This window comes from Oncorhynchus clarkii, chromosome 13 (genome assembly GCF_045791955.1).
Source record: "Oncorhynchus clarkii lewisi isolate Uvic-CL-2024 chromosome 13, UVic_Ocla_1.0, whole genome shotgun sequence".
Classification (NCBI taxonomy): Eukaryota; Metazoa; Chordata; class Actinopteri; order Salmoniformes; family Salmonidae; genus Oncorhynchus; species Oncorhynchus clarkii.
The window spans coordinates 52512390-52532876 of NC_092159.1; the positions used below are offsets into that span (position 1 = coordinate 52512390).

Sequence of the window (20487 nt, forward strand, 5' to 3'; positions counted from 1 at the left end):
ACAGTAGGTGGGTTGAGGAAGTGATAGACAGACAGTAGGTGGGTTGAGGTAGTGGTAGTGACAGACAGTAGGTGGGTTGAACTATTGATAGACAGTAGGTGGGTTGAGGCATCGATAGACAGTAGGTGGGTTGAGGTAGTGACAAACAATAGGTGGGTTGAGGTAGTGATAGACAGACAGTAGGTGGGTTGAGGTAGTGATAGTGATGGACCGTTGGTGGGTTGAGGTAGTGATAGATAGACAGTAGGTGGGTTGAGGTAGTGGTAGTGACAGACAGTAGGTGGGTTGAGGTAGTGATAGACAGTAGGTGGGTTGAGGTAGTGATAGACAGACAGTAGGTGGGTTGAGGTAGCGATAGTGATGGACCGTTGGTGGGTTGAGGTAGTGATAGATAGACAGTAGGTGGGTTGAGGTAGTGATAGACAGACAGTAGGTGGGTTGAGGAAGTGATAGATAGACAGTAGGTGGGTTGAGGTAGTGATAGATAGACAGTAGGTGGGTTGAGGTAGTGATAGAAAGACAGTAGGTGGGTTGAGGTAGTGATAGAGAGACAGTAGGTAGGTTTAGGTAGTGATAGATAGACAGTAGGTGGGTTGAGGTAGTGATAGTGATGGACCGTTGGTGGGTTGAGGTAGTGATAGATAGACAGTAGGTGGGTTGAGGTAGTGGTAGTGACAGACAGTAGGTGGGTTGAGGTAGTGATAGATAGACAGTAGGTGATTTGAGGTAGTGATAGATAACAGTAGGTGGTTTGAGGTAGTGATAGATAGACAGTAGGTGGGTTGAGGTAGTGATAGACAGACAGTAGGTGGGTTGAGGTTGTGAAAGACAGGCAGTAGGTGGGTTGAGGAAGTGATAGACAGACAGAAGGTGGGTTGAGGTAGTGATACACAGACAGTAGGTGGGTTGAGGAAGTGATACACAGACAGTAGGTGGGTTGAAGTAGTGAAACACAGACAGTAGGTAGGTTGAGGTAGTGACAGACAGACATTAGGTGGGTTGAGGAAGTGATAGACAGACAGAAGGTGGGTTGAGGTAGTGATACACAGACAGTAGGTGGGTTGAGGAAATGATACACAGACAGTAGGTGGGTTGAAGTAGTGAGACACAGACAGTAGGTAGGTTGAGGTAGTGACAGACAGACAGTAGGTGGGTTGAGGAAGTGATACACAGACAGTAGGTGGGTTGAGGTAGTGCTAGGTGGGTTGAGGTAGTGATAGATGGGTTGAGGTAGTGATAGACAGACAGTAGGTGGGTTGAGGAAGTGATACACAGACAGTAGGTGGGTTGAGGTAGTGATAGATGGGTTGAGGTAGTGATAGACAGACAGTAGGTGGGTTGAGGTAGTGATAGATAGACAGTAGTTGGGTTGAGGTAGTGATAGACAGACTGTAGGTGGGTTGAGGTAGTGATAGACAGACAGTAGGTGGGTTGAGGTAGTGATAGACAGACAGTAGGTGGGTTGAGGTAGTGATTGACAGTAGGTGGGTTGAGGCAGCGATAGACAGTAGGTGGTTTGAGGTAGTGACAGACAATAGGTGGGTTGAGGTAGTGATAGACAGACAGTAGGTGGGTTGAGGTAGTGATAGACAGACAGTAGGTGGGTTGAGGTAGTGATAGACAGACAGTAGGTGGGTTGAGGTAGTGATAGATAGACAATAGGTGGGTTGAGGTAGTGATAGACAGACAGTAGGTGGGTTGAGGTAGTGATAGACAGACAGTAGGTGGGTTGAGGTAGTGATAGACAGTAAGTGGGTTGAGGCAGCGATAGACAGTAGGTGGTTTGAGGTAGTGACAAACAATAGGTGGGTTGAGGTAGTGATAGACAGACAGTAGGTGGGTTGAGGTAGTGATAGTGATGGACCGTTGGTGGGTTGAGGTAGTGATAGATAGACAGTAGGTGGGTTGAGGTAGTGATAGACAGACAGTAGGTGGGTTGAGGTAGTGATAGACAGACAGTAGGTGGGTTGAGGTAGTGATAGACAGACAGTAGGTGGGTTGAGGTAGTGCTAGACAGACAGTAGGTAGGTTGAGGTAGTGACAGACAGACAGTAGGTGGGTTGAGGAAGTGATAGACAGACAGTAGGTGGGTTGAGGTAGTGGTAGTGACAGACAGTAGGTGGGTTGAGGTAGTGATAGACAGTAGGTGGGTTGAGGTAGTGATAGATAGACTGTAGGTGATTTGAGGTAGTGATAGACAGTAGGTGGGTTGAGGTAGTGATATATAACAGTAGGTGGTTTGAGGTAGTGATAGATAGACAGTAGGTGGGTTGAGGTAGTGATAGACAGACAGTAGGTGGGTTGAGGAAGTGATAGACAGACAGAAGGTGGGTTGAAGTAGTGATACACAGACAGTAGGTAGGTTGAGGTAGTGACAGACAGACAGTAGGTGGGTTGAGGAAGTGATAGACAGACAGTAGGTGGGTTGAGGTAGTGGTAGTGACAGACAGTAGGTGGGTTGAAGTAGTGATAGACAGTAGGTGGGTTGAGGCATCGATAGACAGTAGGTGGTTTGAGGTAGTGACAAACAATAGGTGGGTTGAGGTAGTGATAGACAGACAGTAGGTGGGTTGAGGTAGTGATAGTGATGGACCGTTGGTGGGTTGAGGTAGTGATAGATAGACAGTAGGTGGGTTGAGGTAGTGATAGACAGACAGTAGGTGGGTTGAGGAAGTGATAGATAGACAGTAGGTGGGTTGAGGTAGTGATAGACAGACAGTAGGTGGGTTGAGGTAGCGATAGTGATGGACCGTTGGTGGGTTGAGGTAGTGATAGATAGACAGTAGGTGGGTTGAGGTAGTGATAGACAGACAGTAGGTGGGTTGAGGAAGTGATAGATAGACAGTAGGTGGGTTGAGGTAGTGATAGATAGACAGTAGGTGGGTTGAGGTAGTGATAGAAAGACAGTAGGTGGGTTGAGGTAGTGATAGTGATGGACCGTTGGTGGGTTGAGGTAGTGATAGATAGACAGTAGGTGGGTTGAGGTAGTGATAGACAGTAGGTGGGTTGAGGTAGTGATAGACAGACAGTAGGTGGGTTGAGGTAGAGATAGTGATGGACCGTTGGTGGGTTGAGGTAGTGATAGATAGACAGTAGGTGGGTTGAGGTAGTGATAGAAAGACAGTAGGTGGGTTGAGGTAGTGATAGAGAGACAGTAGGTAGGTTTAGGTAGTGATAGATAGACAGTAGGTGGGTTGAGGTAGTGATAGTGATGGACCGTTGGTGGGTTGAGGTAGTGATAGATAGACAGTAGGTGGGTTGAGGTAGTGGTAGTGACAGACAGTAGGTGGGTTGAGGTAGTGATAGATAGACAGTAGGTGATTTGAGGTAGTGATAGATAACAGTAGGTGGTTTGAGGTAGTGATAGATAGACAGTAGGTGGGTTGAGGTAGTGATAGACAGACAGTAGGGGGGTTGAGGTAGTGGTAGTGACAGACAGTAGGTGGGTTGAGGTAGTGACAGACAGACAGTAGGTGGGTTGAGGAAGTGATACACAGACAGTAGGTGGGTTGAGGTAGTGCTAGGTGGGTTGAGGTAGTGATAGATGGGTTGAGGTAGTGATAGACAGACAGTAGGTGGGTTGAGGAAGTGATACACAGACAGTAGGTGGGTTGAGGTAGTGATAGATGGGTTGAGGTAGTGATAGACAGACAGTAGGTGGGTTGAGGTAGTGATAGATAGACAGTAGTTGGGTTGAGGTAGTGATAGACAGACTGTAGGTGGGTTGAGGTAGTGATAGACAGACAGTAGGTGGGTTGAGGTAGTGATAGACAGACAGTAGGTGGGTTGAGGTAGTGATAGACAGACAGTAGGTGGGTTGAGGTAGTGATTGACAGTAGGTGGGTTGAGGCAGCGATAGACAGTAGGTGGTTTGAGGTAGTGACAGACAATAGGTGGGTTGAGGTAGTGATAGACAGACAGTAGGTGGGTTGAGGTAGTGATAGACAGACAGTAGGTGGGTTGAGGTAGTGATAGACAGACAGTAGGTGGGTTGAGGTAGTGATAGATAGACAATAGGTGGGTTGAGGTAGTGATAGACAGACAGTAGGTGGGTTGAGGTAGTGATAGACAGACAGTAGGTGGGTTGAGGTAGTGATAGACAGTAAGTGGGTTGAGGCAGCGATAGACAGTAGGTGGTTTAAAGTAGTGACAAACAATAGGTGGGTTGAGGTAGTGATAGACAGACAGTAGGTGGGTTGAGGTAGTGATAGTGATGGACCGTTGGTGGGTTGAGGTAGTGATAGATAGACAGTAGGTGGGTTGAGGTAGTGATAGACAGACAGTAGGTGGGTTGAGGTAGTGATAGACAGACAGTAGGTGGGTTGAGGTAGTGATAGACAGACAGTAGGTGGGTTGAGGTAGTGCTAGACAGACAGTAGGTAGGTTGAGGTAGTGACAGACAGACAGTAGGTGGGTTGAGGAAGTGATAGACAGACAGTAGGTGGGTTGAGGTAGTGGTAGTGACAGACAGTAGGTGGGTTGAGGTAGTGATAGACAGTAGGTGGGTTGAGGTAGTGATAGATAGACTGTAGGTGATTTGAGGTAGTGATAGACAGTAGGTGGGTTGAGGTAGTGATATATAACAGTAGGTGGTTTGAGGTAGTGATAGATAGACAGTAGGTGGGTTGAGGTAGTGATAGACAGACAGTAGGTGGGTTGAGGAAGTGATAGACAGACAGAAGGTGGGTTGAAGTAGTGATACACAGACAGTAGGTAGGTTGAGGTAGTGACAGACAGACAGTAGGTGGGTTGAGGAAGTGATAGACAGACAGTAGGTGGGTTGAGGTAGTGGTAGTGACAGACAGTAGGTGGGTTGAAGTAGTGATAGACAGTAGGTGGGTTGAGGCATCGATAGACAGTAGGTGGTTTGAGGTAGTGACAAACAATAGGTGGGTTGAGGTAGTGATAGACAGACAGTAGGTGGGTTGAGGTAGTGATAGTGATGGACCGTTGGTGGGTTGAGGTAGTGATAGATAGACAGTAGGTGGGTTGAGGTAGTGATAGACAGACAGTAGGTGGGTTGAGGAAGTGATAGATAGACAGTAGGTGGGTTGAGGTAGTGATAGACAGACAGTAGGTGGGTTGAGGTAGCGATAGTGATGGACCGTTGGTGGGTTGAGGTAGTGATAGATAGACAGTAGGTGGGTTGAGGTAGTGATAGACAGACAGTAGGTGGGTTGAGGAAGTGATAGATAGACAGTAGGTGGGTTGAGGTAGTGATAGATAGACAGTAGGTGGGTTGAGGTAGTGATAGAAAGACAGTAGGTGGGTTGAGGTAGTGATAGTGATGGACCGTTGGTGGGTTGAGGTAGTGATAGATAGACAGTAGGTGGGTTGAGGTAGTGATAGACAGTAGGTGGGTTGAGGTAGTGATAGACAGACAGTAGGTGGGTTGAGGTAGCGATAGTGATGGACCGTTGGTGGGTTGAGGTAGTGATAGATAGACAGTAGGTGGGTTGAGGTAGTGATAGAAAGACAGTAGGTGGGTTGAGGTAGTGATAGAGAGACAGTAGGTAGGTTTAGGTAGTGATAGATAGACAGTAGGTGGGTTGAGGTAGTGATAGTGATGGACCGTTGGTGGGTTGAGGTAGTGATAGATAGACAGTAGGTGGGTTGAGGTAGTGGTAGTGACAGACAGTAGGTGGGTTGAGGTAGTGATAGATAGACAGTAGGTGATTTGAGGTAGTGATAGATAACAGTAGGTGGTTTGAGGTAGTGATAGATAGACAGTAGGTGGGTTGAGGTAGTGATAGACAGACAGTAGGGGGGTTGAGGTAGTGGTAGTGACAGACAGTAGGTGGGTTGAGGTAGTGATAGATAGACAGTAGGTGATTTGAGGTAGTGATAGATAACAGTAGGTGGTTTGAGGTAGTGATAGATAGACAGTAGGTGGGTTGAGGTAGTGATAGACAGACAGTAGGTGGGTTGAGGTTGTGAAAGACAGGCAGTAGGTGGGTTGAGGAAGTGATAGACAGACAGAAGGTGGGTTGAGGTAGTGATACACAGACAGTAGGTGGGTTGAGGAAGTTATACACAGACAGTAGGTGGGTTGAAGTAGTGAGACACAGACAGTAGGTAGGTTGAGGTAGTGACAGACAGACAGTAGTTGGGTTGAGGAAGTGATACACAGACAGTAGGTGGGTTGAAGTAGTGAAACACAGACAGTAGGTAGGTTGAGGTAGTGACAGACAGACATTAGGTGGGTTGAGGAAGTGATACACAGACAGTAGGTGGGTTGAGGTAGTGCTAGGTGGGTTGAGGTAGTGATAGATGGGTTGAGGTAGTGATAGACAGACAGTAGGTGGGTTGAGGTAATGATAGATAGACAGTAGTTGGGCTGAGGTAGTGATAGACAGACAGTAGGTGGGTTGAGGTAGTGATAGACATACAGTAGGTGGGTTGAGGTAGTGATAGTGACAGACAGTAGGTGGGTTGAGGTAGTGATAGTGACCGACAGTAGGTGGGTTGAGGAAGTGAAAGACAGTAGGTGGGTTGAGGTAGTGATAGACAGACAGTAAGTAGGTGGGTTGAGGTAGTGATAGACAGACAGTAGGTGGGTTGAGGAAGTGATAGATAGACAGTAGGTGGGTTGAGGTAGTGATAGATAGCCAGTAGGTGGGTTGAGGTAGTGATAGATAGACAGTAGGTGGGTTGAGGTAGTAATAGACAGACAGTAGGTGGGTTGAGGTAGTGATAGTGATGGACCGTTGGTGGGTTGAGGTAGTGATAGATAGACAGTAGGTGGGTTGAGGTAGTGGTAGTGACAGACAGTAGGTGGGTTGAGGTAGTGATAGATAGACTGTAGGTGATTTGAGGTAGTGATAGACAGTAGGTGGGTTGAGGTAGTGATATATAACAGTAGGTGGTTTGAGGTAGTGATAGATAGACAGTAGGTGGGTTGAGGTAGTGATAGATAGACAGTAGGTGGGTTGAGGAAGTGATAGACAGACAGAAGGTGGGTTGAGGTAGTGATACACAGACAGTAGGTAGGTTGAGGTAGTGACAGACAGACAGTAGGTGGGTTGAGGAAGTGATACACAGACAATAGGTGGGTTGAGGTAGTGCTAGGTGGGTTGAGGTAGTGATAGATGGGTTGAGGTAGTGATAGACAGACAGTAGGTGGGTTGAGGTAGTGATAGACATAGAGTAGGTGGGTTGAGGTAGTGATAGACATACAGTAGGTGGGTTGAGGTAGTGATAGATAGTAGGTGGGTTGAGGTAGTGATAGACAGACAGTAGGTGGGTTGAGGTAGTGATAGACAGTAGGTGGGTTGAGGTAGTGATAGATAGACAGTAGGTGGGTTCAGGTAGTGATAGACAGACAGTAGGTGGGTTGAGGTAGTGATATATAGACAGTAGGTGGTTTGAGGTAGTGATAGACAGTAGGTGGGTTGAGTTAGTGATAGACAGACAGTAGGTGGGTTGAGGTAGTGATAGTGACAGACCGTAGGTGGGTTGACGTAGTGATAGACAGTAGGTGGGTTGAGGTAGTGATAGACAGACAGTAGGTGGGTTGAGGTAGTGATAGACAGACAGTAGGTGGTTTGAGGCAGTGATAGACAGACAGTAGGTGGGTTGAGGTAATGATAGACAGTAGGTGGTTTGAGGTAGTGATAGACAGACAGTAGGTGGGTTGAGGTAGTGATAGACAGACAGTAGGTGGGTTGAGGTAGTGATAGACAGACAGTAGGTGGGTTGAGGTAGTGATAGACAGTAGGTGGGTTGAGGTAGTGATAGACAGACAGTAGGTGGGTTGATGTAGTGATAGACAGACAGTAGGTGGGTTGAGGTAGTGATAGACAGTAGGTTGGTTGAGGTAGTGATAGACAGACAGTAGGTGGGTTGAGGTAGTGATAGACAGTAGGTGGGTTGAGGTAGTGATAGACAGACAGTAGGTGGGTTGAGGTAGTGATAGACAGTAGGTGGGTTGAGGTAGTGATAGATAGACAGTAGGTGGATTGAGGTAGTGATAGACAGACAGTAGGTAGGTAATGATAATAGTGATAAACAGTTGTTTATATTTGAACCAGGAGGTTGACTGCATGTTAATGTGCTCTGTGGCATCCAAATGCATCAAACAGGCTGGATGGCAGGGAGGGAGACTGGAGGTTCTCCTCTCCCTGACAGCAGACACGGCTGAAACCCACACACTCAGAGGGGGTGAGGAGGTGTTGGGCAGCCAGTAAATGTCAGGGGGTATTTATGGATGAAAGACAGGGAGAGGGAGTGAGAGGGCTACATGGCTCTGTGTGCCATTTCCTGTCCTGCTCAAACATGCCTCCCAGAGCACAACAGTACAGCGGCTCAGACCACACACACACACACACACACACGCTCACACGCACACACACACACACACATTAAAAGGTTCCTATTATCACAACTGAAATGACAGTAATGGGACATGGGGAGAAGAGAGGGATACTACTATTGGCAGGAAATTACAGATTCACTGAAACAGTGACACTATGCTCTTCTGTATAATTGGAATATCTGATATACAATATTATTGTTCAGTCGGATCCTCCCCTCAGCCGTATGTGCGGGGAATATATCAGGGAGAAATACTGGAAAATAGCACCAGCTAAATGATCCATAAAAATACAATGAAAACAACAACAACAACAGCAATGGGATTTTCCCCTCACCTGTATGGGAAGCACGATGAGCGCCACACAGATCATGATGACCACTAGCAGCTGAGAAGGCCATATCTGGGGTGTGACATCACCGAAGCCCACAGTAGAGAAGGTGACCACGCAGAAGTAGAGCGAGTCAAACAGAGTCAGGTTGTTTCCTGCTCGCTCTAGGTGCTGGATCCCACATATACTGAGGGGAGGTGGAGTTGGTGGAGGAGGAGGTGGAGGAGGAGGAAGAAGCAGAGGAGGTGTAGGAGGAGGTGGAGATGGAGGAGGAGGATGTGGAGGAGGAGGTGGAGGATGGAGAGGATGAGGACGGAGGTGGAGGAGGAGATTAAGGAGAGGAAGAAAGCCAATTATGATGGGGATTGAGAGGGGAGTCAGAGGGGGAGGGGAGGAACAGGAGGAGAGAGAGATGGACAGGTGGGAAGGAGGAAGTAAGCATGAGAAGACCAGAGGGAACTACTGTGTGAGTGTGTGTGTGTGTGTGTGTGTGTGTGTGTGTGTGTGTGTGTGTGTGTGTGTGTGTGTGTGTGTGTGTGTGTGTGTGTGTGTGTGTGTGTGTGTGTGTGTGTATGTGTATAGTGTGTGTGGGCATGCACGTCTGTCGACAGTGTGTGTGCAAAGTGTTTGTGCACAGTGTGTATATGACTAGTGTGTGTTTACCCAGAGCTGAAGGGCCGGTTGGGTCAACATTGTGCTGTCAGTAGTGATAAGGTCAGCCAGTCTCATCCAGGAAGCTTTTCAGACCTCCAGGACCTAATATTATGCTACATCAGCCTGGGCTATTACTCAAAGCTAGCCTCTACAAACCACTCAATACTGCTACACCACTCCTATACCTGCCATTGGGCTCAAGTAGAGGAAACCCCCCCTCTTCCTCCCAGTGATTGCTAGCAGTGATTGTGGTGACCCACCAGGTGAACATGAGGCAGACCAGGGTGCAGATGAGGATGAGGACCTGGTTGAACATAGCTGAGTGAGTACGCTGGATGGCCCGGTGCAGATCATTCTGAAACACAGCAGGAGAGAGAGAGAGAGAGAGACAGAGAGCGAGCGAGAGAGAGAGAGAGCGAGAGAGAGAGAGAGAGAGAGAAAGAGAGCGAGCGCGAGAGAGAGAGAGAGAGAGAGAGAGAGAGAGAGAGAGAGAGAGAGAGAGCGAGAGAGAGAGAGAGAGAAAGAGAGCGAGCGAGAGAGAGAGACCGAGAGAGAGAGAGCGAGAGAGCGAGAGAGAGAGAGCGAGAGAGCGAGAGAGCGAGAGAGAGAGAGAGCGAGAGCGAGAGAGCGAGAGAGCGAGAGAGAGAGAGAGCGAGAGAGAGAGAGAGAGAGCGAGAGAGAGAAAGAGAGCGAGCGAGAGAGAGAGAGAGAGAGAGAGAGAGAGAGAGAGAGCGAGAGAGAGAGAGAAGGAGAGCGAGCGAGAGAGAGAGAGAGAGAGCGAGCGAGAGAGAGAGCGAGAGAGAGAGAAAGAGAGCGAGCGAGAGAGAGAGAGCGAGAGAGCGAGAGAGAGCGAGAGAGCGAGAGAGAAAGAGAGAAGGGTGATAAGAAAAATATAGTGTTGTGACGTGGGGAGGATAAGTGTAAAGCCATTGCATCTTCATAATGTCCCAAAGACCAGAGAAGAATACAAATATAATTGAGGGACAAGGAATATGAAAAGGAAGGAATATGATGTGTATAATACAAGAAAATAATAGAGAATACATGCACTTACATCTGTAAGAATGAGTGGGAGTCAAAACTTGTGGTATAAAGAGAAATAGAGAACAGTGCAATGTTTTTAAGAGGTGCAGAGATGTCATCTGAAAGAAACAGTGGAAGAGATGAGATAAAGAGACACCTGAGAGAACAGTTGTGAGATGGAGAGATGGAGTGACATAAACTGAGCAATAAATATGTATTTTCTCACTATCATGTTCTCCAAGGCATGTTTGGCCAGCCAGCAGTTGAGAAACACAGGGATGAACAGATTTCTGAGGGAGGGCAAAATCACCTGAAGGAGAAAGAGATTTAGTCTGTGTTTTGGTGAGTGCTAGCGGCATTATTTTCATCATCGTGCCTCATCAAAGGTCCTTATCTTTTGCAAGTTTGGTGAGATATTAAAGGCAAAAATAGCCAGTGGGGAAGGAGCATTTAGCAGCAACAACATAGGGTAGAGTATCTTACTGAGTACAGGCATGCAACATCCTATATATTGTGTGAAATGTATTCCCTGTACAGGGTTGAAACTACTGTACAACACGATCAAAGAACAAATAGCTCACTAGGCATAATGTTCCATAATGCATGCGTTTGATTGGACTCACAGTGATCACAAAGGGAACAGCACTGATCATCTCCAGGATGAAGGGAACACGCAACACTTGCTCCCAAACGTTGCCCTGGAAACACAACAACACACGGAGGTCAGAGAAACTCCATTGTCATGGCAACTTTGGGGATGACCAGATAAAGTGTTCCTTTGACTGGATTTGTGAATGAGACGTTTACCCTGTTGAACACGGACATGGACAAGGGTGACCCTCCTTTGACTGGATTTGTGAATGAGACGTTTACCCTGTTGAACACGGACATGGACAAGGGTGACCCTCCTTTGACTGGATGTGTGAATGAGACGTTTACCCTGTTGAACACGGACATGGACAAGGGTGACCCTCCTTTGACTGGATTTGTGAATGAGACGTTTACCCTGTTGAACACGGACATGGACAAGGGTGACCCTCCTGTTCTACCTGTTCACTTCCACTTAAAAATGAGGCATTACTCAGGTTTCAGTCTGTAAGCTTCTTGTACAATTAAGATGTCAAATATCATGTCGCTTTTTTATGTGTTCAGCCACAGCTTCCTTATAGCTAACCAGAGACCTGGTTTGTGTGGGGGGACAGCCAGAGCCAGGCCTTGTGTATGTCCACAGAGTTATCGATGAGGTTTAAGCATTAAAACCTCCACCCCCTCCTTGCCCCCTGACTGACACTGTAGCAGGCTAGGCAGTGTGAGCCATGGTGTGACAGCTCCACAGACCAATAGACACACCGCTAGTTTGCTACGTACATCAAAGAGCAGGGATGCTGGGTAACCCTCCATGGGGGATCAGATCACACGCTGCCTCTCTCTGAGGGGGGGGGGATTCCTTTATCCCAGTTACTCTCTCTCATGCATCATTCAATAGGGAGAGCCTGTTGAGGCTCCTCAAAATACAGGGTCGGCTTGAGCCTTTTGGGGGTCCTAAGCGCGATTTGGATTTCCCTGCTGATGCACAACCACATTTCGAAATTGAACCTTGGCTATTCTACTATTCTAACTCTCAACAGTAATTTGAGACCTCGACTGAGTCCCACCCCCCCAAAACAAATGTGGGTACCGGGGGCCACTTATGCCTGGAGACGGCCCTGCTCAGATATATGCTTAATCTAGACTGTATATCAGAGGATCAAATGATGAGATGTAAAGTACATTCCCCCAGGACATGTCACATGTATCTACATAGACATACACAGACTGAGGCTTGTTGTTTTGTGGGGCACCAAAATAGCTATCCATCTCCAGCAGTGTCTGTGAAGGGACTCAGTTTCTGTAATCCCAACACTAAAACACTGTAGAACTCCCAGTAAAATACAGGACATGTGTTTTACAGCATTAATGCTGTAGATAGCACTGCATTATGGTAAAATGCTGAAAAAGAATAAATCAATCAAGTTTATTTATAAAGCCCTTTTTACATCAGCCGATGTCACAAAGTGCTATACAGAAACCTAGTCTAAAACCCCAAACAGCAAGAAATGCAGATGTAGAAGCATGGTGACTAGGGAAGAAGCCTAGAGAGGAACCAGGCTATGAGGGGTGGCCAGTCCTTTTCTGGCTGTGCCGGGTGGAGATTATAACAGTACATGGTCAAGATGTTAAAATGTTCATAGATGACCAGCAGGGTCAAATAATAATAGTCACAGTAGTTGTAGAGGGTGCAACAGATCAGCACCTCAGGTGTGAATGTCAGTTGGCTTTTCATAGCCGATCATTCAGAGTTAGAGACAGCAGGTGCGGTAGAGAGAGAGAGTCGAAAACAGTAGGTCCGGGACAAGGTAGAACATCCGGTGAACAGGTCAAAAATACTGTTATTGACTGTAATTGGAAGCTTCCTGTAAAAATTGCTCTTAACATATTGTATATTTTTTTTACACTAATAGCTTATGCCTACGTAACAGTATAACTTTAGACCGTACCCTCGCCCATACCCAGGCGCGAACCAGGGACCCTCTGCACATATCAACAACAGTCACCCACGAAGCATCATTACCCATCGCTCCACAAAAGCCGCGGCCCTTGCAGAGCAAGGGGAACCACTACTTCAAGGTCTCAGAGCAAGTGACGTCACCGATTGAAACGCTATTTAGCGCGCACCACCGCTAACTAGCTAGCCGTTTCACAGCCGTTACACCTACTGTAGATTCAAATGATCAGTTTCAGGCGCCAACCTGTCGGGTGAAACACATTACTATTTTAGTAAATATCTTCTTGAAGCGGCTGTGAAGTGGAATAATATTTTCAGCAGCTTCTGGGTAGGTACCTTGACTTGTTTATAAGTATTTTTATTGCTAGCCAACGTTGAATTACTGCAATTATTCTTAGCTAACCTAGCTAGCTAGCTGGCTGGCTAACGTTTGCTATCTATCTATCTATCTATCTATCTATCTATTTATCTATCTATCTATCTATCTAGCCAGCTAGTTAGCTAGCTCAAGTTGACACAACCCAGATGATAACTGTTGTGATTATAGGCTTTTAGGTACACCGCAGCCTCTGAGTGCCATAGAGGATAAACTGAGCACAGATTAGTGACTGTTATGTTTTTCACCTCTACTACAGAGATAATGGTTTGTTTCTAGCAGTTCAAAAGATATTACCCATATTATTACCTTCGCAACGTTTATTTTTCCTGATTGACAGGCTGAATTTGACACATAAACCACGTCGTGGGCTGTTACACCACCAAAGCGGATTGGAATGAGCACTGCACCTGTATTGTATCGAGGTGTTTGCGACCTAAGGTGCTTGCCACTGAGCAGCTATAACACAGTGTTGCCGGCGGTAGCTAGTAAAGTGGCCAATTTTTTCCATCCCAGGATTATATTTCAAATGGGATAGCAGCCTACACAATAAATAACTCATATTGGTAGCCATCTAGATGTCACCTTGATACAGGCTACTCAATGGGGAGAGCATGAACAGCAACAACACAGGGACACAGTGTTCTCAGATGTCACAACCCTGTGTGATTGGGTTCACTGGGCTCTTAGTTTGAATGACCTCTAGTGAGGTAAGTACACGCACACACAACACCAGCTTGATATGCCCTATGTCACCTATCTTTTAACCCTCAGGGTAACATCCCTGGTGCTCTCTGTCTCTCTGTCTCTCATTCTATTATGTATTGTTCTATGCTTGTCCTAAGGGTGAGAAAAGCTGACAAATCAGAACTGAGCAGGATTGTTACGGAGCCCCATGATGAACACCTGATTCTGCGCTGACTTCTCTCTCCTGGATGCTCTACTGTACATACTGTCCCGTTGTGTGTTTCACTGTTAATTGTTGTTACTTCTATAGTCAATTATTTTGTGTAATTTGTTGTTAATATTGTTACCAATTTAAATATATTTATTTTAAGGACAAATTAATAGTTTTTCTTACATTTAGATTTCAGTGAGAATTTCACTGTAAATTTACAGCAATGACCTGGCACCAGAGTTACCAGTGCAATACTGTAATTTTGGGATGCTGTCATCTGTTTTACAGTAAGGGAAATAGTACTGTGAAATATATTACAGCAGAATTACAGTATTAAGTTGGCAACTCTGGTTCCAGTATAATTCTGTACATTTACAGGGAACAGATTTACAGTGTACTCACCTTGTAGCTGAGGTACACAAGCAACATGGTCTCGAAAAAGCTGATGAAAGCTACAAGCACCTGGAGAGAGATGAAAGGAGAGAGAGAGAGAGAAAGAAAGAGAGAGAGAAAGATTGGAGCAGTAACAGCAATGGAGAGTGAGAGAGACAGAGAGTGGGTGGAATCATCATTTTGATGATTGAACTCCATCAATAAGAAGTTAAAGTGAAGCAATAAACCAGAGAGAGAGAGTGTGTGTGTGTCTGTGTGTGTGTGTGCTCGCATGTCTGTGTGTGTGTGCCTGCGTGCGTCCGTGTGTGTAGACAGCCTTGTTAATATGACAGTTCAACATTGTGTCTGACCTGTAGAGCCCACAGAGGCAGAGGCCTATTCACCCAGATGATAAGAGACCTGCAGACACAGAACAAAGAGAGCACATCATACATGACACAGAGGGAGGAGAGGAAAGGAGGGAGAAGAGGGAGAAGAAAAGAAAAAGGAGATGTAACAGGGGTAAATATTAAAAGGACTCCCTTTCAAATATGATCAATCCAACGACATAACGCCTCTTGTAATTATGTTGTTCACAAGCGAGTGGTTCTGAACTACAGCTGCCATTAGACTTCCTCTGTGAAAAAGCATCACAATCAATGTTCGCAGATAACATGCATGCAGATTTACAGCTCTGTTGTGAGAAAGAGGCTCTATCCAGAGGCCTCTCGGGCTTATCATTGCTGCCTTCTGAGTCTGCTGCCTGGAGTGTGTGTCAGCCAAAGAGCAACGGCCAGTCAAAGTCTTTATTAAGCACACTCTGTCATACTCCTTATTCATTTATAGCCAGAGTTTACACAGTGTCACCAGCCGCCAATTAAATAAATATGTCCCTGAGCAGGACTGGAGGCAGAGCCCAAGGAACCAGTCACATCTGGGACATACTCAGTCAGTTGGACGGTCAGTTTGCTGGTCACTTGCTCACTCGATCACTCGCTCGCTCACTCACTCACTCACTCACTCACTCACTCACTCACTCACTCACTCACTCGTGCCTTTGAATCTCAGTCCACACCACTGGACATTCCACTCCTAGTAAGGACATTTTGGATGAGTGCAAACTAAGTTCACTTTTAAGTGCAAATCATCAGTCCCAAGACTCCTAATTCAAATAGTTTCTGTTTGCACACACTCACAGCAGCCCCAAGACATTTCCTGTATCAGTCTTTGATTGTTTTACAGACAGCAGCTGCTAATTAGGTTATATGGATACTACATACAGTGCATATTATGTTGGCATGAAATCCATACAGGCAACATTTTGACAAACTAATGTGCTACTGCAATAATGTAATGTTTGCAGGTTGGCATTTATTGTCATGAATCTTGCCCTGGAGGCAGAATGGTCACTAGCTGGCACAGCCACAAAGTCATAAAAACCTAACTCTAAACTTAACCACACTGCTAACCCTAATGCCTAACCATAACTTTATATTAAGACCAAAAAGTACATTTTTGTTTTCATACATTTTTAGGATATAACCAATTTTTTCTATGCAGTTGACCCTTCTAGCGGAAATCGCTAATTTCTGCCTCCAGGGCAAGAGTCATGACAATAAACGTCAACCTGCATAATGTACCATGTCTACATCTCCAACCTCTCTATTACTCACAGTATCATTAACTGTCTGTTGTACATGGTCTCATTACAGTGCTCTGTGGTGGACACAAGATGAACATCTCTCTCTCTGTATTAGACTCTCAGACCAGTCTTGGCTCCTCATTAAAGATGAATGGGACATAAACATGTAAACTTACCAGTCAAACTGGGTCCTGCTGGGGTGGACCGATGCATTCTGTTTGGAACAGTCCAGACTACAGGGGGAAACATGCACAACAAGAGGACTGAAACGTGTCATGTTTGGAACAGTCCAGACTACAGGGGGAAACATGCATAACAAGAGGACTGAAACGTGTCATGTTTGGAACAGTCCAGACTACAGGGGGAAACAGGCATAACAAGAGGACTGAAACGTGTCATGTTTGGAACAGTCCAGACTACAGGGGGAAACATGCATAACAAGAGGACTGAAACGTGTCATGTTTGGAACAGTCCAGACTACAGGGGGAAACATGCATAACAAGAGGACTGAAACGTGTCATGTTTGGAACAGTCCAGACTACAGGGGGAAACATGCATAACAAGAGGACTGAAACGTGTCATGTTTGGAACAGTCCAGACTACAGGGGGAAACATGCATAACAAGAGGACTGAAACGTGTCATGTTTGGAACAGTCCAGACTACAGGGGGAAACATGCATAACAAGAGGACTGAAACGTGTCATGTTTGGAACAGTCCAGACTACAGGGGGAAACATGCATAACAAGAGGACTGAAACGTGTCATGTTTGGAACAGTCCAGACTACAGGGGGAAACATGCATAACAAGAGGACTGAAACGTGTCATGTTTGGAACAGTCCAGACTACAGGGGAAACATGCATAACAAGAGGACTGAAACGTGTCATGTTTGGAACAGTCCAGACTACAGGGGGAAACATACATAACAAGAGGACTGAAACGTGTCATGTTTGGAACAGTCCAGACTACAGGGGGAAACATGCATAACAAGAGGACTGAAACGTGTCATGTTTGGAACAGTCCAGACTACAGGGGGAAACATGCATAACAAGAGGACTGAAACGTGTCATGTTTGGAACAGTCCAGACTACAGGGGGAAACATGCATAACAAGAGGACTGAAACGTGTCATGTTTGGACATTCAAAGAGTTTTAGCTTCCTGTGTTCCTCTACCCCATCCTATATGACCTCAAATTTCTCTCTCTGTTTCCTCCAGAATTGTAATGCCGGTGCTCTCAACATGACCCATTTCTCTATCCCCTACTCTTTCCCTTTCCACTGTCCTTCCCTACATCTGGTCTCTATCTCCCAGCCCCTGGCCAAGCGAAACTACCTTAAACCTAACATCTCGTCTTTACCTATCCCTCTTGCTCCATAGTAAGTACTGACTGACCACTCTCCACCAATACTCCTCACTCCCTCTCCACCAATACTCCTCACTCACTCTCCACCAATACTCCTAACTCCCTCTCCACTGATACTCCTCACTCCCTCTCCACCAATACTCCTCACTCCCTCTCCACCAATACTCCTCACTCCCTCTCCACTGATACTCCTCACTCCCTCTCCACCAATACTCCTCACTCCCTCTCCACTGATACTCCTCACTCCCTCTCCACCAATACTCCTCACTCCCTCTCCACTGATACTCCTCACGTCCTCTCCACTGATACTCCTCACTCCCTCTCCACTGATACTCCTCACGTCCTCTCCACTGATACTCCTCACTCCCTCTCCACCAATACTCCTCCCTCTCCACTGATACTCCTCACTACCTCTCCACTGATACCCCTCACCCCTCACCCCCTCTCCACTGATACTCCCCACTCCCTCTCCACCAATACTCCTCACTCCCTCTCCACCAATACTCCTCCCTCTCCACCAATACTCCTCCCTCTCCACCAATACTCCTCACTCCCTCTCCACCAATACTCCTCCCTCTCCACTGATACTCCTCACTACCTCTCCACTGATACTCCTCACTACCTCTCCACTGATACTCCTCACTACCTCTCCACTGGTACTCTTCACTCCCTCTCCACCAATACTCCTCACTCCCTCTCCACCAATACTCCTAACTCCCTCTCCACCAATACTCCCTACTCCCTCTCCACCAATACTCCCTACTCCCTCTCCAATACTAAAGCAACTCTTATTTACCCCCCCCTTCCTCACCAGTCCTGTCTCTCCTCCTGTGGGTCGTCCAGTAGGACTCTGACCATGTAGAGGAGACAGCTCAATACTTTCAGAGAGAAGTTGAACAGCCTCACCCTCAGACCTGCAGCACATAAACCAACCACAGCAAATCAAGGACTTAATCAATAAAGTCAATGAATTAATCAATTAAACATAATACATTATCACCAATCAATGGCTGTGTTTACACAGGCAGCCCAATTCTGATCTTTTGCCACGAATTGGTCTTTTGAACAATCCGATCAGATATTTTGCCAATAATTGGGTAAAAGATCAGAATTGGGCTGCCAGTGTAAACACAGATTTGAAAAGATTATGTAATGACAGCCAGTCTATAGGACAATAAGTAGGAACTCCATGTCTGAACATTGACAACTCACTGGATCTTTGGTTTTTGATGAAGAACAGCTTGAGGCGCTCCTTGAAAGTGTTTTCATTCACATAGAATTCTACCTGCACCCTGAGAGAGGGAGGGATGGAGAGAGGAAGGGATGGAGAGAGGGAGGGATGGATGGAGAATGACCAGTGAAGAGGAAGATGGGTAACAGGTGAATACCAAAGTTAAGGGAGGGGGAGTAGTGGAGATTGAGGGAGAGGTAGATAGATATGGGAAAATAAAAGGAAAGAAATGAGACAACAGAGAGCGAGAATGAAAAGAGGAGAGTGGAGTGAGAGAATAGAGGTGAAGAGAGAGAGAGACATAGAGAGAGGTGATAATGGTTATAGGAACAGCAGCAATAAGTTGGGAAATAAATAACAGTGTGGTTAGGTTATATTAAAGACAGGAGGAAATGATGTCGCTGTGTGTCTTCCCCAGTCAGTCAGCCTGCCATTGCAGCTACAGTCAGCCTCGTTATCTCTGCTGATTAAATATAGAGCAACAAATGACTTCCCTCTGTTCTGCTGAATATGAGTCCATAATTACTGCTCTCTCCTCCCTCCCCCCTCAGTCCCTACTGCCAGACAGACCACATAGTACACACACAGCCAACGCCAGAAATGCACACCTATATATGCCATTAAGATCCTATATCGGTATATGGACACATACAGGAAGGAACTCAGTCACATGGGATAACATGCAAAACAAAGACAAGAGTAGTGAGTGCACTCCATGGATACATGCATATGAACACACACACACAAATTTGCGCACGCACGTAATCCGGCATGCACGCACACATACGCACACTGTCATCAAGAAATCTAATTTCCTGGTAGACCCCCTCATGAGAGATTGGCCACTTCTTCTGTTCTTTCATCCTACAGAAAGTGGCGTAGAGGAAGGCAGCGCTGGATGACCCAGACACAGGATGAAAACAGAGGCCCAGCACACACAGGTGCTCTGCCTCATGTACACAGATGAAACTGAAAGGTCACAAACTAATCTCCTTACTGGTGGGGGTCTTCACAGGGTTTTAATACTGTAGATGAAAACCAGGACCCCACATAGTGGTCCCTCACTCACACACACACACACACACACACACCCCGTTAGCAACCATACACTCTTAGCACATAGGGAACGTTGCTCTTTGTTGCTATGGTGATGGAGCATCTTTCTTTCGGTCAATATTTCTCTCAGACACGCGCGTTTGCACACACACACTGTAGATCTGTCAGCCAACTCTTTGTATACATGAACATGCTGGATAAAAAGCTAAAAAAAACACCAAGGAGAGTAAAATGCACCATTGGGTAAAATACGTATTTGCAACTGAATGCAGTGAGAAAACTTTACACAATGCACTTGCCATTAAAGTGGCAGTAGGGAGGCTAAAGAGATGGATTACTCCTATCTGCAGACAACCATTACCATGAAACACACGTCCCATAACATATTTACTGTAGGCTCTACCCTTCATTAACATCTGGCCTTATAGTACACATTGCCTGCTACACCACAATATATGTAAATAGGTAACAGAGTCATAACAGTTAAAGAATACGGCAGATCTGGGAACAGTGTGTGTCGCACTTTAAATGATTGAATGACCCTCATTATCACTAGATACAGAGCTAAAGCCATGGTACATTAGGCAGGCTGGGGTTTAGATGGTATGGTATTGTGGCAGTGGATTTGAACTGGGTCCGTACTAATTCCTACATTAGCACTGATAAGATCAAAGCATTAGCTCTA

General features: G+C 46.1%; 1 protein-coding gene across 1 annotated transcript in view; it reads right to left on the reverse strand.

The window, feature by feature from the left end:
* Nucleotides 1-20487, reverse strand: part of LOC139424038 (potassium channel subfamily T member 2-like) — a 91516-nt gene that overhangs the window by 39442 nt on the left and 31587 nt on the right. The window contains exons 2-10 of the mRNA XM_071175725.1: nt 18728-18807; nt 18327-18429; nt 16329-16385; nt 14882-14930; nt 14541-14600; nt 10943-11017; nt 10546-10629; nt 9557-9651; nt 8649-8829 (exon numbers count right to left, since the gene is read on the reverse strand). Coding sequence (XP_071031826.1) covers nt 8649-8829; nt 9557-9651; nt 10546-10629; nt 10943-11017; nt 14541-14600; nt 14882-14930; nt 16329-16385; nt 18327-18429; nt 18728-18807 — 784 coding nt within the window. The remainder of the gene's footprint in view (nt 1-8648; nt 8830-9556; nt 9652-10545; nt 10630-10942; nt 11018-14540; nt 14601-14881; nt 14931-16328; nt 16386-18326; nt 18430-18727; nt 18808-20487) is intronic.